This window comes from Rousettus aegyptiacus, unplaced genomic scaffold (assembly GCF_014176215.1).
Source record: "Rousettus aegyptiacus isolate mRouAeg1 unplaced genomic scaffold, mRouAeg1.p scaffold_m13_p_16, whole genome shotgun sequence".
In the NCBI taxonomy this organism is placed as follows: domain Eukaryota; kingdom Metazoa; phylum Chordata; class Mammalia; order Chiroptera; family Pteropodidae; genus Rousettus; species Rousettus aegyptiacus.
Window position 1 is genome coordinate 33,584,723 of NW_023416291.1, and position 24,777 is coordinate 33,609,499.

The 24,777-nt window shown below is 51.1% G+C and overlaps 2 protein-coding genes across 3 annotated transcripts; one reads left to right on the top strand and one right to left on the bottom strand.

Moving 5' to 3' along the window:
• Positions 1 to 1,033: 1,033 nt before the first annotated feature.
• On the bottom strand, positions 1,034 to 7,815 carry MRPL4 (mitochondrial ribosomal protein L4). Its single transcript, XM_016153619.2, has 9 exons — positions 7,483 to 7,815; positions 7,331 to 7,397; positions 7,101 to 7,251; positions 5,374 to 5,425; positions 4,287 to 4,404; positions 3,362 to 3,468; positions 3,123 to 3,232; positions 2,971 to 3,047; positions 1,034 to 1,875 (listed from the first exon to the last, which is right to left on the bottom strand). Exons 1-9 carry the CDS (start codon positions 7,537 to 7,539, stop codon positions 1,730 to 1,732), a joined length of 885 nt encoding a protein of 294 aa, XP_016009105.2. The 5' UTR covers positions 7,540 to 7,815; the 3' UTR covers positions 1,034 to 1,729.
• An 8,559-nt stretch (positions 7,816 to 16,374) lies between these two features.
• S1PR2 (sphingosine-1-phosphate receptor 2) lies at positions 16,375 to 23,655 on the top strand. Of its 2 annotated transcripts, none has more exons than XM_016153600.2 (2): positions 16,375 to 16,544; positions 21,153 to 23,655. In XM_016153600.2, the coding sequence occupies exon 2, from the start codon at positions 21,195 to 21,197 to the stop codon at positions 22,251 to 22,253; it is 1,059 nt and encodes a 352-aa protein (XP_016009086.2). In that variant the 5' UTR covers positions 16,375 to 16,544; positions 21,153 to 21,194; the 3' UTR covers positions 22,254 to 23,655. The 2 variants fall into 2 exon arrangements, with proteins under 2 accessions (XP_016009086.2, XP_016009087.2); XM_016153601.2 differs by lacking the exon at positions 16,375 to 16,544 and adding an exon at positions 16,649 to 17,142.
• The last annotated feature ends 1,122 nt before the right edge of the window (positions 23,656 to 24,777 follow it).

Consider the following 24,777-nt stretch of genomic DNA (forward strand, 5'->3'; position numbering starts at 1 on the left):
TGTGACCTTATTTGGAAATAGGGTCTTCCCAGATGATCAAGTTGAGGTCATTAGGGTGGGCCCCAACCCAGGGAGGGGAAACTTAGACAGACATGCACACAGGGATGCCATTTGAAGGGCAGAGATCAGGGTGATGTCTACAAGCCAAGAGTTGCTAAGGAATGCTAGCAAGCCACCAGAAGCTAGGGAAGAGAATCGGTCAGATAATCTAGCACAGCCTCAGGAGGAAACCCTGCTGACACCTGATCTTGGACCTCTGACTTCCAGAATTGTGAGCTGATACGTTTCTGTTGTCGAAGCCTGACCCCTGGCCCCCTACTCGTGGTACTACATTACCTCAGCTTGAGCATACACTCTCCCCAACCCCCAATTATTTAAAAGCACATTCTAGATGTTGGATTATTTTTTCTGATGCCTTTTCCCATCCTGATCTGCCTGAAGGATTCCAGCCCAGGGGAACAAATTCTGGCCCATTTTTTGAAAATCCACATAGGCAGGGAGGGATTGGTCTGTTTCCTGATGGCTATGCCACTGACAGCTGAGCCACATTACTCCTAGTTCTATCTAGACTAGGCTGGGCACCATCAGGACAACAGCTGGGTCTTACTTTAGGCCTTGATGCCGCACTGGGCATCCAGAGGCAGAGGGAGGGAGAGGCAGGTAAGTTGGGCCCAAGCCCACACAGCAATTCCTGCCTGGCCCCTGCACTCCTTCTTACTACTGGCTCCAGATGGCTTTTTCTTTTATAGTCATATCTGGCACTTTAAGGACCAAAACTTATGTCCATCAAGATTTTCAAAGAATGTGTTGCAAGCACTGAGGGCACTCCCAAGAAAGGCATTCCAGAGATGTTTTCAGCAAGGGACAGCCCAGCTGCTGGGTGGTCACTGTGGCGAACTGGCCTGCCAAGGCCCACACATGCAGATGGCAGTCTCATCCTACTTCAAAGAAATTGGCCACATTATTTTATAGTCTGTTTAAAAAATTAACTTTGGGGGAGGGGGAAATGACATTAGCAGACTCAAGGTACCAGTTTGGTGTTTTTAAACATGTTATTTATTCGCTCGTTTATTGACCACATTGATTCCAACTCTGCTCAGGGGAATCACTGTAATGACAGTTCAGGTTGCATATGGTACCTACTCGTGGAATCAAGACTACACATGGGACTAAAGGACAGTACCAAATGGGACCACAGACACTGTCAGGGATGCGAGTACATGAAGAGGGCCCAGGAACCAGGAGGTGCCAGGAATAGGTTTGTGGGGACGGGCAGCACTCATGCTCCTCCGCACTCCTGGAGGCTGCCTCACCCGGGGAAGCAACTGAGTCACTTCTATAAACAGTGCTGAGAGAGGTACTGGCGGTGCCCAGCCCTGGGGCAAGAGCCCAACTTGCCAGATGGAATTATTCACAACATGGCAATGAGCTATTCTGTTTCTCCTCTGTGATGAGAAAAATAAAATTTATCTTAACAGAAAAGAGAGAATTGGGCAGGAGCCTGGTGAGGCTCTCAGCCGAGTTACCCCTTCCGGGTCATGATGCCCATCTAGCCATGCTGTGGGATCACCTTCCTACTGGGATGAGGTGTCTGGGCAGTGCTACTCTTGCAGGTTGGGTGTGAGGGCCCCAAACCCACCAGGGGCTCGGCCTGACTCAGAGCAGGCACCTGGCATGGAGCTGTGCAGCAAGGGCAGCCACTGTGCCCTGGGAGACACAGGGTAGGGGCTCAGGGGAAATCACAGTAGGGCAAGTGGAAAGGGTAGAGGGGTGTATAGCGTGAGTCATGCCAGAGCAGCTTCTCCTCCAGGAAGGCAACAGTCTGGAGGGTCAGGACCAGCGTCTGGTGCTTCAGCATGCTATGCACGTTCAAACCTGGGGCAGACGGGTGGGAGGGGTAATGTGTCAAGGTGGGTACAATTAGGGTGGAGCTGCACCCCACATTTAGAGCCCCTTTCCCTCCTCTGGGGAGCTCTGGCGTGGGGTCATGAGCCCTACGGGTCAGGGTTCAAACTCTGGCTTAGACGCACACCGCTGGGGAGACCCTGGGCAGGGGACTGTCTTCAGCCTGTCAGCGTAGCATGCCAGGCTCTGTCCTCTGCTTGGCAGTGATTCCCATTTCACACTCCAGTGGGTGGGTACACAGACCATAGAGCAGATGAATAAACGAGGGGAAATGAATGTGGCTGCAGTTAGTGAGCGAGCAGGAGAGGAGAAGGGGAAGGCAGGGAGGGGACAGAACAGGTCATACAGGATCTGGGAGGGGAGGGGGGCTCAGGGAGGACCTGGGCTTTTCCCCTGAAAGTGGTGGGAGCCATGGAGAGTTGTGGGCAGAGGGATGTACCACAGTCAGGTGCTCACAGGTGCCCTCTGGTGGCTGTGTGTGTATGAGTGGGACAGAGTGTAGGGATGAGGGCAGAGGGGATTATGCTGGTCCAGGCAACAGGTGGTGGGGCTGGTCCAGGGTGGTTAAGAGGTTTTGTACTCTGGGTGGGTTTAAAGACCAACGAGTGGAAGGTGTCAGTGCAGTGTGGGGCCTGGCTTGAGCCATTCGAAGGAAGGAGATACCAAGATGCCTGTGAGACCCCTTTGTGCAGTTATCCAGGAGGCAGCTGGACATAGAATGAGGAGACTGGGAGAGAGCTCTGAGGCTCAGTCGACGTGGTGATGGGTATAACGTGCTCAGGACAGACCTGATCTTGCCTGTCCACCTGAGTGAGGAGCCAGACAGGGATAGCCATTGGACCCTCGCACTCAATCCACAGCCAGGACTGTGACCCGAGCTTCGACAGATGAGATCCCAGAGTGTTTAAGAGAGACGTCATTCTCCAGACATTCCATTTGGGCCAGACGAAAGCTGGGGAGAGTGTACTGCCCAAGGCCACTCAGAGAATGAGAGGGGGATATAGGATTTGAAGTGGCCCATGCACTCTCTGGCAACCTGGGGGCAGACTGGTGCCCTTCACTCACCAACAGCCGGAACCAAGTTGAAGGTCTTGAGCCTGGAGGTGGCTGCCACTACATTCTGAGGCATGTCCTCATATGCTCTGAAACAGAGGCCAGGAGATGAGCCCCGCAAAGGATGGAACTTGGCCCCTCCCCCATCTGCCCTGCACCCTCACAAGTCCACCAGGAGCACGGAGTCCCCCCAGTGGCGGAAGCAGGCCAGCTCCGTCAGGTACTGGGGGTCTGCAGTCGGCAGCTCCAGGGAGTCCACGATGTGCAGATTGTCCTGGTGGGAGGACGAAACAGATGGTCTGAGCCATGCCACCAAACCCTTGTAGCTGCCTGGGCTCCTCAGACCTCACAGCCCACATCCCAGGACCTTAGTGGCTCCCAGCAGGTGGGATCAGGATTGTACCTGGGCCAGCTTGACAGTCAATGCCACCTTGAGGCCCTGCACCCGCACTTTCATGGGCAGCATGTAGTAGTAGCTGGTGGGGCCCCGGGGGCCATGGGCAACGCCTCCTGCAGGGACACAGATGTGTGAATGGGGAGGGCCAGATATATGCCCCAGTGGCTGGTGTGGGGGTGGGGAAGCTGCCAACAGCCAGGCTGAACCCAGCAAGAGGGCAGGGACTTGGGGAAGGATGGAAAGGGGAGGTTAGATTGGGCATCACTTGGAACAGGTGACTTCCTCTCACTGGGTATGTGTTTCCTCAGCCATCGAACTTTGAGTAAGAACTGTCTATCTCTGTGTCCACTGTTTGCTGGGCCCTAGGAGTGCAGCAGGGAACAGGATGGACAGGATCTTTGTCCTCATTCTGTTCATATTAAGACAGAGGCTTGACCACATTGGAACTCAGGGGTGGGCAGGGCAGCACAATAGTTGTGGGGGCAGAGGACCCAAAGGAAAGTCAGGGAGGGCTTCCTGAAGGAGGTGTGAAACCAAACACATCAGAAGGATAAGAGGAGTTGGCCAGGCAAATGGGAGATAACTGAGTGCTGTCTAGTCGGGAAGGGTACAAAGAAGACAAGGGGGTGGGGGCTATAGCCACCAATGCCTGGAATGCCAAAGTAAGAAGCTGAGACCACACAAAAGCTGCAGGAGCCACGAGGTACTCTGAGGACAGAGGCCAAGTCCAGAACTGGTGGGGTGGTGGGGATGGGAAAAAGCGAACAACTCTCAGATCTCTGCCTGCATGTGGGCAGTGGGGTCTGTAGGCCTGAGGCCTGCTGCCGCTGCCGTGGTGGGCTGATAAGGTGGAGGGAATGGGACCGAGGAGATAACACACCACATGTGTGTGAAGAAACACCCAGAGTCCCTCCCCACCCTGACCGCTTACCTCCTCGCCAGAGAGGGGAGCGAATGCTGCCATGCCTTGCACGTCCACTACCTTTCTGCGGCCAGGGCTTCCGGCCACCACCCTGTACCTCAGCCCTAGTCTTGGTCTTGGCATAGCTCTGTGAGCACAAAGTGAGGAGATGATCAGGTTCGCAAGGCAGATGTCACTGTAGCCGAAAGGCACCAGGCCCAGGAATGAAGCAGTGACTTGGGAAGACTGGGCCTGGTGCTGGGAAGTCCAAGGAGGCACAGAGATTGGGGCTCTATAGTGACAACCACAGATCACTTTTAGAGGGAAGGAAGGATAAAGAAATTAAGAATTTCTTCCTCCACTCCAGAATGTCAGCCTCAGAAAGGCAGGGGCTCTGCCACGTGGCACACAGTAGCTGCTCAGCATTTTCTGAATGATTTCAACATGGCTGCAACTGAAAGGAAGGTGGAGTGTGGGGAAAGACATGGTTAGAATCAGGGAGAGGAGCAGGGTGGGTGATCATGATGAACTTCCAAGGCCAGGCTGATGACTTCATTCTTAGAGCAACAAGGGAATGGGCTCGGGGAGGGCTTGCTGGATTTCTGAGGGGGGCAGACAACGGGCAGGAGACATTAATTGATAATAGTTTCTTCAATGCTCACTGAAGTCCTCACCATTGCTCCTGCTGACTCCACGGCTACACTGGGCTGTTTTTGGTCCCTTCCACAAGGCCTTTGCATGTACGATTTCTACTACCTCCACCCCGCGCCAGCCCCACTACCCCCTTTATCTAGTTAGCTCCTACTGCATACCTTTAGTTAAACGCTCCTTTCTGTGGGATAACTTCCCTAATTATACATCTGCAGGTCTGACTATCTGATTTACATTCACCTCTCCAACTAGACTGCAAGCTTCATGAGGGCAGGGGTCTTGCCTGTCTCATCCACTAGCACAATGCTCAGTATAAGGTAGGTGTTTAGAAAATGTCTGGCAAATGACCCATCAGTGAATGTTTCAGGAGAGAGGAGATGGGCCCAAACCCAACAATCCAGAGAAGACAAGCTAAAGAGCTTCCTCTGCCTTCTTCTCCCCACCTCACCCCACTCGGGACACTCACGATTCTCTTGAAGTTCTTCTGCCAGATGGTGACCTGGTGCAGGATATCCAGCCTGTGGAGGTAGAAGACATGAGAGGTCTGCCTCCACTGAAAACCCTCCCAAGGCCCCCACCCCATGAGACAAAAACCCAGGTTCCTCCCTCACACCTCCAGGGCCCTGTGTGATCTGTTCCCACCCCTTCCCACTCCAGTGCCACTCCATTTTATTCTGTGAAATGGAGTACACCCTCTAGGCCTCTGCACTTGCTGTTGCCCCTGCCCGAAATGCTCTTCCCCTGGCTGGTTCCTTCTCAGCCTACAGGTCTCAGCCCAAACAATATCCAGAGGAGCTCTTTTGCAAAAGAGAGAGCTGCCCCTTCCTCTACCTCACCCTACTTCTTTCCTAACATTACAGCTTAGTTAATGCCACCTTCTCTATGAACTCATTTGCCTCTCTAGCCCTACATTGTTCCATGCGGTAGACACTGGCCACATGTGTGGCTACTGAATACCTAAAATATGGCCAGTGCCACATGCTGAAATAACAATATCTTAGATATATCAGGTTAAATAAGATACATTATTAAAATCAATCTCACTTGTTTCTTCCTATTTTTCAAAAACTGTGACTATAAGAAGAATTTAAATTATGCATTATGTTGGCTCACATTATGTGTCTATGTTGAACATGGCAGTCAGGGTAGTCTGCCAGGGGTTGGCAAACTATGGTTAGTAGGCCAAATCTGGCATGCTGCCTCTTTTCATAAATGTTTTACTGGAACATAGCCATGCTCATTTGTTTATGTATCGTCTACAGCCGCTTTCACACTACGCTGGCAGAAATGAATACTTGCCATGGAAACGTTATAGCCTGCAAAACCTTACATATTTACTATCTGGCCCTTTACAGAAGTTTGCTGACCCCTGCTCTAGACTGTGACATCAGTGCTCATTCACTACACCTAAAATGGAATCTGGCACATTGTAGGTGCTTCAGATATTTACAAAATAAACAAAATATATTGTTTTTAACTTTTTTGTCACTCTCTACTGGATTAGGATTCTGTAAAGGCAGGGGCAAGTCATACAAATTACAGTAAGAGTAATGAATTAATAGCACTTATTGTGGGCTAGACACAATGCACATGAGAGGAATCCTACATCTCAGCAGTCAATAATCCAGCCCTGGGAGTTGGCTCACATAAACTTGAGATCCTGATTCTAAAGTTTACAAGCTGTGTGACCTTAAGTAAATTTCTTAACTTGTCTGTGTTCAGTGTTTTTATCTACAAAATAAGGATAACAGAACCCCTTCTTAGGGTTGCTGAGATCTAGTTAACTAAAATGCAAACAGGCTGTGCCAGGCACATAAGGATTTAGACATTGTTAGTGATTTTTTATTTTTATTTTTTGCAAAAAACAATCACAGCAACGATAAACAACATTTCTGTAGAACTTATTATGTGCCGAAATTAACTCATTTAATCATCTCAGCAACCTCTTGAGGTCTGAGAATGGAGCATTAAAGCACAAGGGAGAAGGCAGGATTTGAACCCAGAGATTCTTCATCCTTTACTCCTACAGGCTTCAGAGCTCTGCATCCTTAATCTCTCATCTCTCAACCTCACACAACTCTGCAGCAGGGAAAAACATCATCCCCTTCTAGGCTCAAGCCATGGTTATCCTGATTCCCAAACCCGCTTTCCTCGTACCTCTGACACCAGTTCACCATTTCAGCTCTCGATTACCTGGGCGCCGTGGAGAAAACGTCCGGGTGCAGCTCGGCCAGACCCACGCGCTCCTGCTCGTAGCCCCGCAGTGACTCCACCCAGGCCTGTACCGGACGCCGGTGCGCGGGTACCGGGAGCTCGCACCTGCGCAGTACTGGTGCCTGGGGACCTGAAGCAATTGAGAGGTCAGGGACAAAGGTCCGAGCTCCTGGTCGCCGCCCTTCCCGGGGCGAACCCAGCAACCTCACCCGCGCTTGCCAACGGCTCTGGCTTCTCTGGCGGCTGGACTGCCTCTTCCGCCAGTGCGTTCAAGCCCTGTAAGCGGTGGGCGAAAGTCAAAGACGACCCTTGGACCCTCCAACTTTTGTCCTCCGACCTCGCCCCCAGTTCCTGGCCTCACCCGGCAGCCCGTGGGCCAAAGCCAGGACCGCACCCCGGACCGGAGTAGCTGCAGCATTGCCTCGCAGCTCCGCACGCCGAGAGGTCAAAGATCCCCCGGGCTCGCTCGGCGCCTCACGATGACGTCACGCCCTCGAGGCTGCCCGCTCCACTCGGATTCGGCGCAGGAAAGCGGAGCACGCAAGAACGAGAACCACGGGGCCCGGACCAGAGTCCCCCACTGCCATCCCAAAACTAACTCCCGAAACCCAGTTTTCCCTTCTGGCCTAAAGGGCCCTCTGCGACACCTGGAAACACAACCTCACATAAAGAGACCCCGCCCCTTCGCAGGTCTTGCCCTCTTGGGTCCCGTCCGCAAAGAGGCTTGAGCAGGAATCCAGCCAATGAGAGGGCACTTCCCCCGTTCAGCCAATGAGCGTTAAGTCTGGAAAAGTGGCCCGCCCCCGAATGGGGCGGACACCTAAGGGAATATGACCAATAACTTTTGGTGTCAGCTATACTCTCCCGCCTCCCAGCCCCATGTAGCCTGCTAAGGCTCGCCAAGGTGGTTTTTCTCTCTCCAAAAACGTGGTTTTGTTTGTTTCAATGCAGGGCCTTATCTCCTACCAAAAGCTCTCAGGATTGGACCTGCCGGACCGTGCCTATCCGCTTAGCTCTCTCAGGGCAGGGCTATGTCCTCCTCAATCCCTTCAGATTAGGTCCGTGTCTTTCTCATCCTCTAGGTCAGGGTCCTGTCCCCTCTCAGACCTGACGGGGCGCTCCAAAGACAGAGCAAAGTGGGGAGTCCGCAGATCCTGAATTACCTCTCGTTGCCCAACCCCTCAGCTGAAGTCCAAATGGTCATTTTTAGGTTCTTTGCCACGTTGTCCGCACGACCTCCAGGGGGGGCCATAAGCCCATAGCAGCCTTCCCTGCCTGGTCTGACCGGATCACCTTGGAGGTGTGTGCCGTCTGGACTGAGCTCAGTGACAGAGAACGTGGTCTCCGAGCCAACCTCGGGTTCCTCAGCTGGAAAATGAGCTGTTGTGAAACTTCGATGATATAATGGAGACAAAGCGTGCCATTATTATTATTATTAAAGTCGAGTTTTGTTATTAAAGCAACGCAAGAGCCAAGGTAGGGATGGGGGTGGACTTTGAATGATATGCTAAAGATGTGAGCTTTTTTTTTTTTTTTTTTTGCATTTGATATATAACATGGATATTTATATGAAGTATTAATGAAATTTTACAATGTATTTCATTGTGCATTCTATCCCTGCAAGAATATCTGTGGATGTGTGTTTAAAACTCCATGCTTTGCAATTTAAAAATGTCTTTTAATCCTTTATTTTGTAGAATTTTATTTATTCATTTTATGTTTGCATAGGGAATTCACACACCTGGTAAAGAAGTTTTCAAAAACTACAAAAAGATAACTAGAACAAAGTCTATCTTCTCCAACCTCTGTCCCCCAGTTCCCCTTCCTGAAGCCACTACCACAACCAGTTGTGTGTCTCCTCTCAGAACCTGTTTATGAGTTCACAGACAGATTTACAAGTCTGTCTTGTGCCAGGGAGTATAGATTTTACATAGCGAATGAGGGAAAAATATTTAGTTGCTTAACGATTTATTAGGCACCTACTATGTACTGCTGGGGTAAATCCAGAAGATGCCTTTGAGGTACTCACAGTCCAGTGAAGTAGGCTGAGGGATCAGAATAGGGAAGGTCTACAGAGTCTGTGGGAACCTAGAGGAAGAACTCATAATGGGTGACATCAAGGGTCTCAGGGTTGGCTTCTTTGAAGCAGTAACCTGAGAGCCAAGGATTGAGGATCCCTCATGAGTTTGTTCAGAGAAGAAAATGTATTCCAAGCTGAGAGAACAGAAGTTGTAAAGGCTGAAAGAGGGTAGAGTGTGGTGGGGGTAGGAGTGGCTGGACCTTCCTGATGGCTATGTGCTTTGTTATTTACTCATTCATTTGTGTTGAACTCATCTCAGGGCTTTTGAAGAATATCCCTGCAATAATAACTATGGATGTGTGTTTAAAATTCCAGGGTGTTGTTTCTTCTACCTGGAATGTACTTCTCCCAGAGCTCTACATGGCTCAGTCCCTCACCTCCTTTACTTCTTTCTCAGACATCACCTCCTCCAAGAACCCTGTCCTGACCACCCTATTTAAAATTGCAATCTTCACCCCTGGACCTTTTGACCCCCTTATCCTGACTATTTTTTTCCATCATTGTTTATCTTCTAATAACCTATATAATTTCCTTTTTTCCCCCTTTTTTTAATGCTTTTTGTCTGTCTCCCCCATTAGAGTGTAAACTTCTCCAGGGCAGAAATTTTGCTCCAGCTTGTTCCCTGCTGTAGCCCCAGGACCCAGCCTAGTGTCTGTAATACAGCAGGGGCTCCATACGTGTTTCTTGAGTGAATTCCTTTCCTCATCTGCCTTGTAGAGTATTACCAGAAACAGAGAAAGCCCTCCCTTTATTTTTTGAATCTTAAGGTCTCTATCTCAAGAGATACTGGGTCTAAAATCACTGTTCCCTTCCTACCCTACATTTCTCATCTGCCTTCCCAGTGTCATTTGTTTCCAGAACTTTCACCACATGCTAACAGATGACAGACACCATATTCTTGTTTTCCTGATGCTTATTTGTTTCCCCCATTAGAACATCAGCTCCTGGATGACCCAGTTCTTTGTTCTTTTTTTTCTTTTACTGCTGGCCCCCATTGCCAAGAAGGGTGCTGGGCACCCCATAGGGTCTCCATATGTAGTAATTGAACAAATGGAATGTAGAGAAAGCACTCGGCACAGGGCTCCCTTCCCCAGCATATTAATTAAGAGCCTAATGAAAGGTAGGTAAAGATCTTGAAACCTGCACACACTGCAAGGCTCAAACTTCGACCATTCTGGCCCAAGCCTAGGTGAAGGTGAAAGGTCGACATGTCCAGCCTACTCCTATGGATCAAAGGCTAAACTGCAGGTGACCTCTGTCCTCAGTGGTATGGGGCCGGCATTGTCAGCCTTGTGGCCCAGAGTGGATCTCTGCTGGCCACAGGCATGATAGCAATTTAGGGAGCTCATGTCAGAAGCTGGAGGGTCCCCTAACATCTGGCCTTTCCTAGCTCCCCATTGCTGGGCAAGAGTTTTCACAAAGACCAGAGGTCAAGGCTGGAATATTGGGGGCAGCCCTCAGGTAGAAGGTGTAGAGTGCGGGTGCAGGCTTGATGAGGGCAATACTGAACTATCGTGGGGAACCGTCTAATGTGCCCCCTTATCAACTGCTAAAACATCTGCTGTGTGTTTGCAGCTCAGTTTTTGGGTAACTGCCAAGGAGGCAGGCAGTCTCCCATTGAGGCATCCCTGCCCCCGAGACACAACCCCCCCCTCCCCGCCCCTGGGGATGGGCCTGATTTGCATAGCCATTTCTATTCCTTTTCCCTTCACTTTAGCCAAATTGGGGGTTTGGAGCAAAAAAAAAAAAAAAAAAAAAAAAAAAAAGAAAAGAAAAAAAGCACGGAAACAGCCCTCCAGCCAAGTATTGGCAGAGATTCAGATCCTCCTCAAGACTCAAACACCTGCGCAGGGTACCCGGGCTCAGTTTCCTCCTCTGTAAAATGGGGTATAGTTGCCCCTACCTCACAAGGTTTGTGCTCAGCTTGAGTCTGTGTGTCCTCAGATCACCCATTCTCTGCTCTACCCCTGCACAAGATCCTTTGTCCACTGGCTTCTGCCCAGATTTCCCCAGCGGCCGGCAATGAGGGTAGATTAGAAGGCAGGAGAATGGGAGAAACCAGAATATTTCTCCCCAACTGCTCCTGGTAGCATTTCCCACCAGACACATCCCGATGTGCTAATTTCTAAATTAAATCCTCTCTAGTTGAGGTACTTCAATTTCCTGATGTAAGGCAGCTGTGAGAGATTTTGTTTAATATACAATTTGGTTACATTAAAGTCTTTGCATTTCAGTGTACAGTTATGCAAGTTTCTACAAACATATATAGTCACATAACCACCAGCATGATCAAGATATAAAATGATTCCATTAGCAAAAAATTCCTCGTACTCTTTGTGGTCAAATTCTCACCCACACCCCAGGTTCTGCTAGCCACTGGTCTATTTACTTTCCCTGTAGTTTGGCCTTTTCTAGAACATCATAGAAATGGAATCATACACCGTGTAGCCTTTTGTATCTGGCTTCTTTCCCTCATTCTAATGCATTTGATATTCATCTGTGCTGTTATATATCACTAGTTCCGAACTAGAAGTTAGTTCCAAATATATTCCTGTGTGGTCTTCCACATAAGGATGGACTGCAGCTTGTCTGTTCATTCCCTAGTTGAGGCAGCTGCTGTGAACTTTTCATGAGTTGCTACTTGCAAACTTTCAGGACACTAACTGGCACAGTATATACGTGTCAGCTGTTACTATGATGCTGAGTGCGGGGACTTGCTGAGAAGTAGGACGCTGATGCTTCCCTCTTCCTTAACAGTGCATGCCTCACTTGTCCAGAAGAGAGAGCCCACCCTTCCCAGTCTGGAAGGGCCAAGACCGCATCTGATACAGACGTGGCAGGGATTGGGCTCCACTAGGAGCCTCCCAGCCCATCCCTGAAGCTGAAAGTGAGCCCCTAGCCCATGGACAGAGGAGACAAGGCGGTTGCCTCCCCAGTGCCTGCCAAGATCAGCATCTGGAAAGCTTCTCTGCAGCTGGGGCCCCTTCCCCCAGTGCCGGGTTGATGATGAGAAAGTTGGGACCTGTCTCAGACACTTCTTTTTATGCAGTTTCTCTTGCCAAAAGCCAAGAGCTGGGGGTTGGGGGACAGTGGAGGCCCAGGGTGGATGGAGGATAGGCCTGGGCCTCGTTGCTTTTGGGGAGTTCACGAAATTTGGGGTGGGGGTGGGATCAGAGATCAGCGGGTTCTTCTTGCCTGGATTACATCTCAGCAGTGCCCCATGTGGTCCTGAGTGGTAACCATCGCCTTTCTGACCTGCTGGGGCCAGGAAGAGGGTCACTACATCAAGACCGGAGTGAGGACTGGAGATGAACAAGTTCAAATGTTTCCACTACTCTGTGTCTCAGTTTCTTCATTTTTAAAATGGGATGAGGAGGGAAAGGTGAAACTATGGAGACACTAAAAAGATCAGGGGTCGCAAGGGATTTGGGAGAGGGGAGGTGATAGGTGGAGAGCAGAGAATTTTTACGGCAGTGAAACTCCTACTGTAATGGTGGATACATGTCATTATACGTGTGTTCAAACTCATAGAATGTACAACACCAAGATTGGACCCCCATGTAAACTCGGGCTTGGGGTGATAATGACGTGTTAATGTAGGTTCATCAATTGTAACAAAAGAAACTTTCTGGTGCCATGTTGATGGTGGGGAGGCTCTGCACGCCTAGGAGCAGGGGCTGTATGGGAAATCACTGTACTTTTTGTGGTGAACCTAAAACTGTCCTAAAAATAGTCTATTTAAAACAATGGGATGATGATTATAACATCCCTCATCTCCTAGGGTTATGAGGGTTCACAGACCCGTACTCAGCACAGAACAAGTCCTGTGAGCTTTAGCCATTATTGTCAGTGGCCCTATAATTAGTGGAGGCTGGTTTAAGACTCTTCCTTCACCTCTATTTCCCCTCCCCGGGAGTTCTCCAAGAGAAGGGTCCTGTTTCCTTCCTCTTCTACCGTTCTCTCATTCAGGTGTCTGCCTAGAGCAGGGCCCAGCTTCCCTCTTCATGACCCCAGACTACAGGACGTCTAGGCTTCCAGTGTTTTCTAGTTCTCCAGCCCATTCCCTCAGCTGATCTGGTGGAGACCTCATGCTGCCCCAGAATTGAGAGGCAGGGGCTGCTGGGGAGGGTAGAAGTTGCTCTTGGGTGCATCTGTGTGCCCCTGAGGGCATCACCTCTGTGGAGACATAGTCCTCCTAACAGACACCGGATATATCTGTGGCCTTGACATCACCCCAACCCCCAGATCCCTTGGGGGATGGTAAACTGCTGAGCCAGCCTAGGCAAGTTGGGGGGGGCACTTCCTCCCCAGCCTTCAGGTCTCCACAGAAGGTTGAGATTTCTGCTCTGATAGCTCTCTGATGAGGAAGGGACCCAGTTTTCTCTGAGCCTTGTCCCCTGTGGGTTGAACACCTGGTTTTGAGAGGTTGCACAGGCAACATACTTCACTTGGCAAAGGATTTGGTAAGATTTTGCCAAGGTCCGAGTGGACCCCAAGGCCTGGCCCAGAACCGAGTGGACACTGAAATCTGGTCCAGAAGAAGGAGTAAAATCACTGTATGACTTTTCTTATCTCCATGTCAAAATGTTACTGACATGTGTTAGAACTGTCTGGTTTCTTCACTGTTTCTTCCATCAGACAGTGAGCTCTGGATGGCAGAAAGCAACAAGGCATTACCAGAGCCAGCACAGGGCATTATATGTTGTTGCATTATATGAATATAAATGCTGCATACATATATGTAGCATTACTCTATTGATTCTTAACATATATTTCTTTATTAAAAATGTAAACATATTTACTCTTAGAATAAGCTTGTTAATATTGATATGTTGAATAATATTGCTATCTTTATTAACAATGTTATTATTTATTGATATTATTATTATTATTATTATTATTAGTAGTAGTAGTAGTAGTAGTAGTAGTAGTATAGAGATGATTTCACAATTAGAAGCCTGGTGATTTATTACCTTTTGAGTTTTCATGTTTCTGTAAAATTTCTGAATTGGTAATATGAGCTAAAAATTTCACAGTCCCCCAGGGTACAGCATGAAAAGTCTAGCGACTCTCACCTGTTCCTCTGCCCCCTAGTTTCCCTCCCTGAGGGTAACCACTGTGACCAGTGTCTTGTGCCTGTGAGCCCCCCACCAGGCAAATGTGTGTATATTTATACACCCCTTATAAATACATCCAGAAATGCAGGCAAACGAAGCAAACTGTCTACATTGTGCTTTTTTCAACTTCACATGTTGAAAACAATTTCATGTCAGTACATACTCCATTTTAATTTTTTAATAGGTGTTAATGGATCCATTTTAATTTCCTTTTTTTGTCATTTTGCTTTTCAATATTCTTTATGAAGTATAATATACATTCGGAAAAGTACACCTTCCTTCTCTCTTCTTTTTATTGGTTGCAGTGTCTGGGTATCAAGCAGCCTTATTTTTGTTTGTTTGTTTAATTTCAGCTTTATTGAGGTATCATTGACATATAAAATTGTAAGATATTTAAAGTGCACGTCATGACAATTTGATATACATATACATTCTGAAAGAGTTCCCCTCGTTGAGTTAATCAACACGTCCATCATCTCATTTTTATCTATTGTATTTGTTTGTTTGTTTGGTATGTGTTTATGTGTGGACATTTTAGTTTTACTCTCAGCAAACTTCAGTGATATCACTCAGTATTATCAATCATAGTCACCGTGTTTCATATTAGATCCTCTGAACTTATTTATCTTACTGCTGAAAGTTTGTACCATTTACCACCTCTCCCTATTTCCCCAGCCCCAGCCCCTGGCAACCATTTTCCTACTTTCTGTTTCTATGAGTTTAACTTTCTTTTTTTTAGATTCCACATATAAGTGATACCGTGCACTATCTGTCTTTCTCTGTGGCTTATTTCACTCAACATAGTGCCCTATAGATCTACCCATATTGTCACAAGTGACAACATTTCATTTTTTAAGGCTGAATAATATTCCATTATTTATATTTTATATACATAGAAAAATATACACATATATCACATCTTCTTTATCTGTCCATCCATTAAGGGACATTTAGGTTGTTTCCATATCTTGTCTATTGTGAATAATGCTGCAGTTAACATGGGAATGCAGACATCCCTTTTCTTTATTTTGCTCTTTTGAAGTAGAATATACGTATGGAAGAGTGCACTAACCCCCTCCCTCCTATCTGAGTATTAAGCAGGCTTACTTTCTAATTTAATTTATTGTTGGAATAGGGCACGGATGTACATGTTGCAAAAGTCAAAAGGTTCAAAGGATTCATAGAACGAAAGTAGCCTCCGTTCCATGCCTTGTCCCCTATCTTTCAGGTCCTCTCCTGGGAAACTCACCAATTTCTTCTTCCTGCAATATTCCGGATATTCTGTGCACCTCCAGTAGAACATCAGCTCTGCAGCGGACAGGGAGTTTTGCCTGTTCTGTTCCCTCCTGATATGTCTCTAGCCTTTAGAATAATGTCTGGCGCATAGCAGATGCTTAGTGTATTTGGTAAATAAATATATAAGCAGATTATGTATGCGTTTTCACAAATAGTCCCCTCCTAAAAGGCTGAAGGAGGGAAACTCAAAAACTCCACAGAAGATTGGTCCCAACATGGAAGGCAGGGTGCAACCTGGGCCTGCTGGTCCACCGCAGGGAGAGCGGGACAGTCATCCCATGGACAAAGGCAAGGTAGACTGTTGGGTGCCCCTTTTGATAAGGGAGAGGGGACAGCACCTCAGTTCTGGAATCCTAGCAAGGCACAAACGAGTTCTGTCTTTGGAGCAGGGCGTAGCACATGGTTGGAACTTTATTTTTTAAATGAACACACAGTAGGGGCTTAATGTCTATTCGGGGCGTTAACATTGAGTAGGTGCTTCATGGCTCTCCTCCAATTCCACGGTCCCAGAGATGGGCCAAGAGGATAGCAGTACTTGGAGCCAGCTATTTCAGGTTCAGGCCACCTGGCCAGGAGCGAACGTGAAGTCACGGGGCTTCATGACGTCATGCGCCAGCGGGTTCTCACGGGAGGGGGCTGGGAGGGGCAGAGAAGGCGGAGGTGGGGGGTGCGAACAAAGGGACCCTACCAGAGCCTGGCAGACCAGTCACATCTGGAATCTATTGCCGCATCCGGAAAGGGGAGGAGAGGAGGGCGGGGCGAGTGGGGGGCCAAGGCTGTGCCTCTCTCCGCCCCGCCTGCACGCTGGGTCCCCAGCCCCGGGACACATCCGAGCCCGGCGGGCAGCCTCAGCCCTAGCCGCGGCCGTCCCGGGGACGCAGACGCCAAAGCCTCTCCGGCCAGGGCAGGGACCCGGGCCAGCTTAGCCAGGTGAGCGTGCGCAACGAGGGGGTGGAAGAAAGGGCGGACCTGGTCTTCTGAAGTCCTGATATCCGAGCTGGGGGTGGGGCGTCTGGCTGGGGCTCTGGGCGCTTCGGGACGCGCAAGTGTCGCTGTGCCCCTGCTGCACTAAGGAAGTAGTTAGTGTTCCTTCTCCACGGCTCCAGGCAACCCCACTTCCTCGGCCGCGAACCCCCAGACTGCGCTCCCCGCCTTCCCTAGTGGCAGGAAGTTGGCGCCGAGAAGGCAGAATCCGAGAGCTTTCGGCCGGACACTGGGAGGCAGGACCGCGAGCCTGGGGACGCGGGTTTGGGGAGTGTGTATGGGGCGGAGGGGGCCCCAACTGGCAAACTCCAGCTGGACGTGGGCAAAATGTGCTGTGCGACGCAGAGCCTCCAAGCCAAGGGGCGGGCCCCCGGCAGAGGGCAGTCGCCCCCTCCTGCCTGTTTGGCTCTCTGCCTCAGTTTCCTCGAGAAGTTCGTCTCCTTCAGTCTCCTCGCGAGGGCTTGGCTTTTTTTCTGGAAGGAAAGGGAACGTGACTGCGTGGCTCCGACGCTTCTTTCTCTTGGGGCCTGCGGACGGGGCGTAGGTGAGGCGCGCGTGGCACGGATCACGCTGGGTACCGGGCTCAGCAGAGCGTCGGGACTTCGCCCCCTCCTCCTGCACGAATTGACTCACCCGGGGATTTCCACCCCTTCCCCCGACTCTGCCCTAGTCAGATGCTTCAGGCGCGACGGTCTGAGCCCACGGCCCCCCGCGCGGCGCGTTGCGAGTGCTGCATTCGCGGTGCCACTGCAGCTGGGAACGCCCCTACCACACCCCCTAAGTCATCCGGGAATATTGGGCCCCTTGCGGGACGGAGAGGAGTCCCCCCATCCCACTTGGAGATGTGGAGCGTGCGGCTGTCGCGGGAGAGAGGAGCCGCGGCCTTAGCGGCCTGGAGTGTGGATACCGCGCATTCCACGGCCAGATAAGAAGGCCGAGACTGGCCCGAAGGCGGGGGCGGGTCCTGTTTTCTGGTGGGGGTGGGGGGCCGCTGCCATTAGACTAGTGGCCGCTCGAGCCTCCTTTGCTGTTGTTTGGGGCTGGGCTGAGTTTAGGAGTCTCCACTTTCTGGGGCCACTGAGGCCTCGTTCATGCATGCTTGCATGCGTGCATTTATTCATCCATTCATTGATCTATTATATGTGTTCTGAGCACCTTCTGTATGTTAGGCATCATTCCAAAGGGGCTGAAAATGGACTTGGTCCCTGGCCTCCGACACTTACAGTCTACCCTGGAAGCCAGACAGAAAACTAGAAATATTGTACAGTCATAATTTTTAAAATTGCCAAGTACTGTTAAGGTAACAAAGCAAGATGCTGTGATAGAAAGGGCCTGGAGTAGGCGGCTATGATAGACTGGTGGTCAGACCAAGTGACCTTAAAACTGAAATATGAAAGGTCAGGCTTTTGGGAAAAGGGCATGCAAGGTGGAGGAACTGTAGGGGCAAAGGCTCTGAGGTGGGGGTGGTCTGTATGGTTGGAGTGGAGTGACCCTGGGGAGGCAGTTAAGGAGTGACATTGGAGCTCTAAATTGAAAGAGCTCCCCCTGGCGGCTGGATAGAGCATGGCCGTGCAGAAGGGAGCCTGACAGCTGAGCGGAAACCAAAAGAAAGGGTTGAGGGGGCTAGCTGTCCTAGGGGAGAGGCATGGGATCAGTGAGTGACCAGGGGGAACCATAACCACAGGGCCTGCCTCAGTGGAGCTTGAAGGAGGTGCTCCTGGAAGCCACTGTGCTTCCTACTGCCTTCCTCCCTCCTAATCTCCCCTGAACAGTCTTCATCTGTCTCTATTCCCTTCCCTCCAAACCCTGTGACTTATCCCTCTTCCTCCATTTCAAGCTTGGTCATTCCCTGGTTCTGAAACCAATAGCTTCTACTGAGCCTCTGGGAGGAAGTCAGGGCTGCCTTGGTGAAGGTAAAGAGGAGACAGGTCCTGTGTGTAGCTAGTTTTGGGAGCCTGGCAGAGGGAGGAGGGGTAGGCAAGGCCTGTATCTGTCTGAGGACGACTGCCAGCCCAATCCTCCAGGCCAGCTTCCTTTCTGGGAAGCGGCAACCTGCCTTAAGCTCCCCCTTTAGCAAAATCCTAGTGGGAAAGATGAGATAGCATGGGCCTCAGTTTTCCCTTCTTGAATGAGGAGAGCCACCCCTCCTTCTGAGGATGCCTTGACAGCCTCCTGAGGCTGCAAAAAGTGAGGGTGCAGTGCCTCCCAGGGAAGAAGACAGACTTTTTCATTAGTCTTTGGGGTTCAAGGGCTGAACCTATTCCTTATTTCTGCAGGAAGGGGTCATAAATCTTTCTCTTGGCTGCCAGACTGGAAAGAGTGGTGGCCTCATGTCAGAAAGGGAGGGGTGGTGGCCATGGGACAGCCCTGGGCTTCTCACCCCACTGGCAAGGGTGCTTCCCAGGCCTGTGACTGGTCCTTGATTCTTAGTTTTAAACCCCAGGAGGGGCCCAGTAGGCCAGGGCAGCCTGGGGTCGTCTGGTCTGGGTGTGACCTGGCGGGGTCAAGCTGCAGTTCAAACTTTCCCCTGAGACATCCACACTGCCTTAACTCTCCTGGGAAAGAAGCGAGCTCCAGCTGCTTAGAAAGAACCAGCCTCTTTGGGAGTGCTAGCTGAGCACTCTGAACTAGGCCAATCAGATGCCGAGGACATAAAGCTCAGGCCAACAGGCGAATTACTCAATACCCTGGGATTGAAAATTAGCCAATCCTGGTGTGGACTGTTTCTGGCCCGAGGCTGGTCTATTAAGGCCAGACCTGGGCCAAGTCAGCCCAGGGCGGGCTGCAACAGGCAGAGGGCATCAGGGTGCCCAAGGCCCTGTCCATCCAACAGGGAAACAAGGGGCCTCTGTGTGGCGATCTGGGCGGAGTGGCAGTCCTTGGGGATGCACACAAGCCCTTCTCTGTTCCTTAACTAGGACGGATGTCCCTTTGTCCAGGGGGAGCAGCTCCCTCTGTCTGGCTGGGGACAGAGATGGCTCAGCGACCCCGGAAGACCCCCATCAATCCTGGGCTCACTAGAAACCTGCCTAACCAGACTTTTCTGGAATGCAGCTCCTGGCGGGCACGTGGTCCTTGCCAGGCCTTGCCAGGGGAGTTTCCAGGGACTTGGGGAGGGCTCTTCCCGTGGTTTCCCCTCCCCCATTTAGCTTACAGCTGGAGCTTGCTCCTAGCTCCCTCTCCTGAAAGGCACTAGCACCTCTGAGACCACCCCCGCCTCAAGCTGGAGGGAGGCCATGATGTCTGCCTCTCATCCTCAGCCCACGCGCCTCTTCCCGCCCCTTTCCCCAACAGCTCAGTTTTCCTTGGGGGGCGGTGGGGGGGGAGAGGGTGACTCAGGCTTTCATGGAAACAAATACCGTCCCCACTACCCGCAAGGCTGCACACCCCTTCACAGCTCACATGATTTCAGCACAGCTGCCCCATCCTCCCAGCCAGGACCTCCCAGACCCGTCTCCTGTGGCTCCCCCATCCCATCACCCCCTCCCAGCTTTCCCCACACCGGATGTGACTGGGGATCAAGGACTCCACCCTGTTTGTTCTAGGGACTTCACATCTGGATTTCATTCTCACTGGGGAGGGGGAGGTGCCAGTGCCCTGGCCTCCCTGCTGGGACCCTCTGTCCAAGGGCAGGGTTAGATGGTGCTGATGAGAACAGGCTGTTGGCAATCTTGCCTGGCTCAGCCAATATTCTCTCACAAAAGACTGGGTGGAGAGTACCCAGTTCTGAGCAATGTAGGGGAAGAAGAAGGGAGCTAAGAATATTTTTTGAGTGCTCGCTATATGCTAAGAGTACCTCGTGCATTATTTAACAAGATTTCCCCATCACTCCTAGGAAGTGGACTTTCTTCTTCCGATTGCACAGATGAGAACATTAAAGCCACATGTTAGGTGACTTGCCCAAGGTCCCACATCATGTTAGAGGTAGAGTAGTGTTGAATCCTGGATTGTCTTCAAGGTCTATGCCCTTGAAGATGACGCGACCTCTGGGATACTTGAACCTCAGGGCCGCCCTGGTGTCTCCCAAGACCTTATCTTGGGAGCACCCATGGCCTCAAGGCTTAGCCCCAGCCTGAAATCTAGAGCAATGGGCTGTAATAAGCAGCGGTTGGTGCTATCAGTGGCGAGTATCTTGCTGACCCAGGTTGGCAGGCAGCTTGTGGCCCAGGGCTCCAGTGTATTCAAGAAAAGAGGCAAGCCCACCAGTTTCTGCCCACAGCCTACTCTCTAGGTGGGTGGGCAAGGCTTCTGGAAGTCCACTTTGTGTCCTTTATGCCATTGGGGGAGCTTTTGAGGGACAGTATAGCTTAGATGTTATAGAGGCTTTGGAGTGGGTCTCTTTTGCTCTGCCACTTACTAGCTTTGAGACTTTGGGAAAAGTGAATTGACCTCTTTGGGTTTGCCATCTGTAAAGTGGGGATCATGATAATTCTGACTTCATGTGGTCACTCAATGAAGAGTGATGGAGCTAGGACTTGAAACATAGCTGTCCAAAGTCAGAGCCACAGCACTGACCTGTCTGTCTGTCTATCTGCCTGTCTGTTCTCTCTGCAGCTCCGACAGCCTCATGGCCCCAGCCAGCCACTGAGCCCGACCATGGGCAGCCTGTACTCGGAGTACTTAAGCCCCACCAAGGTCCAGGAGCACTATAATTACACCAAGGAGACACTGGACACACAGGAGACACCCTCTCGCAAGGTGGCTTCGGCCCTCATCATCATCCTGTGCTGTGCCATCGTGGTGGAGAACCTGCTAGTGCTCATTGCAGTTGCTCGCAACAGCAAGTTCCACTCGGCCATGTATCTGTTCCTGGGCAACCTGGCTGCCTCGGACCTGCTGGCAGGCGTGGCCTTCATAGCCAATACTTTGCTCTCAGGCTCTGTCACACTGCGGCTGACACCTGTACAGTGGTTTGCCCGTGAGGGCTCAGCCTTCATCACACTCTCTGCCTCTGTCTTCAGCCTCCTGGCCATTGCCATTGAACGTCATGTGGCCATTGCCAAGGTCAAGCTCTACGGCAGTGACAAGAGCTGCCGCATGCTGCTGCTCATCGTGGCCTCGTGGCTCATCTCCCTGGCTCTTGGTGGCCTGCCCATCCTTGGCTGGAACTGCCTGGGTCACCTCGAGGCCTGCTCCACTGTTCTGCCACTCTACGCCAAGCACTATGTGCTTTGTGTGGTAACCATCTTCTCAGTTATCTTATTGGCCATCGTAGTTCTGTACATCCGCATCTACTGCGTGGTCCGCTCTAGCCATGCCGATGTGGCTGGCCCACAGACATTGGCCCTGCTCAAGACGGTCACCATCGTGCTAGGTGTCTTCATTGTCTGCTGGCTGCCTGCCTTTAGCATCCTCCTCCTAGACTATGCCTGTCCCGTGCACTCCTGCCCTATTCTCTACAAGGCCCACTACTTCTTTGCTTTTGCCACCCTCAACTCGCTGCTCAACCCTGTCATCTATACGTGGTGTAGCCGGGATCTGCGATGGGAGGTACTGCGGCCATTGCAGTGCTGGCGGCAGACGGCAGGGGTGCAAGGACGGCGGGGCGGGACCCCAGGCCACCGCCTCTTGCCCCTCTGCAGCTCCAGCTCACTAGAGAGGGGTACCCACATGCCTACATCACCCACGATTCTGGAGGGCAACACAGTGGTTTGAGGGACAAGTGAGCTGACAACTAGGCCACGGCAGAGAGCTCTGTGGAGGGGCGCCGGGTGATTGGACAGAGAGATGGGGCTGCCAAGCAAGATGGCCCATTCCATACATCTGGGTAATATTGAAAATATTTCACACCTGGGATGGGTGGCTCAGGCACTGACCAGGTGGATGGCAGAGCTGCAGCAGGGTCCTGGAAGTCAGTGCAATGGTTGGCATGACCCCTTCAGAACTGGGTCATGGGAGGTCTGAGAGACCTGGAAAGGGCCCAGGTGACAGCAGCCAAGCACTCAAGAGGAGCTCAGGGCAGGAGCAATTTATAGCCTGGTACAAAGAATTTCATTTCATGACTGTCTGATCCTCCACCCTGTGCCAGACTTCCTTCTCTGAATTTACTGGCCTTGCCACCTTCTCCTGGAAACCTCAGGCCACTTCCATATAACCACTGTCCCAGGGAGCTGGAGGCCTCCTCCCTGCCTGTCCAGATGGCCCCAGCTAAGTTCCCAGGGCCCAAATCCACAGCTTCCTCAAATGTCACCAGCTGCCGTTTTGGCCATTTCTTCCCTTTCCTCTTAATCCACAAGATGCCAGGAAACCATGGGGCAGCTGTGGGGGGGCTGGACCCATTTGCATACCTCATTGGCCAATTGCATTATTTGGGGTGCAGATGAATCATCAAGGGCTGGAAAAAACAATCTGGGGTGCTGAGGAGGGCTCTGGGTCTCTCAGTGACAAAGGACAGAACTTGAGAAAGTTCTGAGGAAGCTGTTAGCCCAGGACCCTTCCACCCCCTCAAAATTAAACCACCCCCAAGCTACACCTACCTCCAGCCCCAGCCAAGGTACCAGATATCCCAAGCAGGGCAGCTTTGAGCTCACTGTGCCTCCTTTGAGTTGTATTGAACAGAGCAGGGAGTGGGGATGCCGAAGACACTTGTGGGGTCTCTCCTCTCAACTGCCCTGGAAGGACTTTGCTAAATCCTGTGGATAGGTAGAAGGGTCATTACGGTACAAATGTATATTTATGTGTGTCTGTCAGTGTCTGAGTGTGCATATGAGTGATGCTTGCAACCCCCTGTCCCTACCATTTTTTCCCAGAATGGATGCTGTTCTGTCTCCTCATGTTTGTGTTGACGTTGCCAAAGAAGGGAGAGGCTTGGCCCCACAAGGACCCTGTCATTGCTGGCTCATCTCGCTTGAGAGCTGGACTGCAGCTCACCTTGGGGAAGGAAATCTCATGCCTCCAAATGATTTCTTGTGAATTCAAAGGTTGGGGGGTGGTCTCTGGGGGGCAAGGAGCCAGTTGGGGGTTTGTCTCCCTTCATTCGGCTCCCCAAATGCCTACTCCTCCACTGTCCCATGCCTGAGACCAGGCCCAGGCCAATAAACAGTTCAATTTCTCTTTCTGATGCTTGTTGTTTTTTTAGGCTTAAGGTGGCAGTACCCCCATTAACACCCTGTAGCTGGGGGCAGATGGGACAGCGGAGGGTGGCTTCCGCCCAGACAACTCACCCTTTGTCAGTCTTCCCATTCAGTGTGTGCAGCCCAGCCTAGTCCTGCCCAGGCCAGGACTGCAGTGGCTTCTGAGAAAATGGGTCAACACCAGCCTTTCCCCAGAGCAACTCTTTCAAACAGAGTCGGTGGTTGGTGGGGCCCCCCTTTTCCATCCCAAGTAGGTGTCCCTCTCCAGATCTTGGAGGACATGGGCCCAGATGGCTCCAGAGCTCAGTATTACCCAGAGGAATGGCTCACCTTTATCCAGCACTTTCCAGGCACAAAGATGAATCCTCAGGAGGTATGGAGATGTGGGTTCAGAGAAGTTAAGTGAGCTTCTCAGGGTCACACAACCAGTTGGGGCAGCGCCTGTCTGTATTTGAACTTGGGCAGGCTGACTTGAGATCCTGCCAGCTCCACCACTGAGCCAGAGGAGAGATCCTCAACTTCCTTTGCCATGAAAGTGTGGGCTGCCAGCTCCAGCTAGCCCCAGCCAGCCCCAGCCAGAACCAGGAGAAGCCCAGATGGGATGAAGTTGGGTAGTGTGTTCTTAGCTCAGCTCCAGGTGATACCATACTCCTTTGCCCAGAGGCACAGGGCCCCGTGGCTCCTTTGAAGATTGGGAGCTTTGACTGGGAGCATAGGCCCCCAAGCTGAAGCCTCACCCAGCAAGACCAGTACAAATACTAGGGCAGCCAGTAGGAGAAGAGTGAGGCAGGCAGCATCCAGAGGCTGAGAAGCCTGCACCCCTGTTGGAATTCCCCTAACTCAGCAGTTTAGAGACAACTTCTGTTTGGAAACCTGAGCTCTAGCTGAGATCGAGAGGAGGAATAGGCACAGGCCAGGTGGAAGTTAAAATTTCCCCAAATACCCTTGTGCTTCCTCTGTCTCCTCTTCAGGCCTATGCTCAAATGCCACTTCCTCAAAGAGGACTGGCCTGACTGCGTTCTTCCCTCTCTATCAAGCCCCTTGCCTGCTTATCACCTTGCAGTGTATTATATATCAGTTTATCTCCCCCTCCCTTTAAAATATAA

Bases quoted from the DNA above. Each gene is read 5' to 3' on its own strand.
- MRPL4 (XM_016153619.2), bottom strand. From the start codon at position 7,539: ATGCTGCAGCTACTCCGGTCCGGGGTGCGGTCCTGGCTTTGGCCCACG. The intron at 5,426-7,100 runs GTAATCGAGAGC...CTACCTCCACAG, and splicing joins GTTTTCTCCACGGCGCCCAG to GCTGGATATCCTGCACCAGG. The intron at 1,876-2,970 runs GTGAGTGAAGGG...CGTCTGCCCCAG, and splicing joins CAACTTGGTTCCGGCTGTTG to GTTTGAACGTGCATAGCATG.
- S1PR2 (XM_016153600.2), top strand. From the start codon at position 21,195: ATGGGCAGCCTGTACTCGGAGTACTTAAGCCCCACCAAGGTCCAGGAG.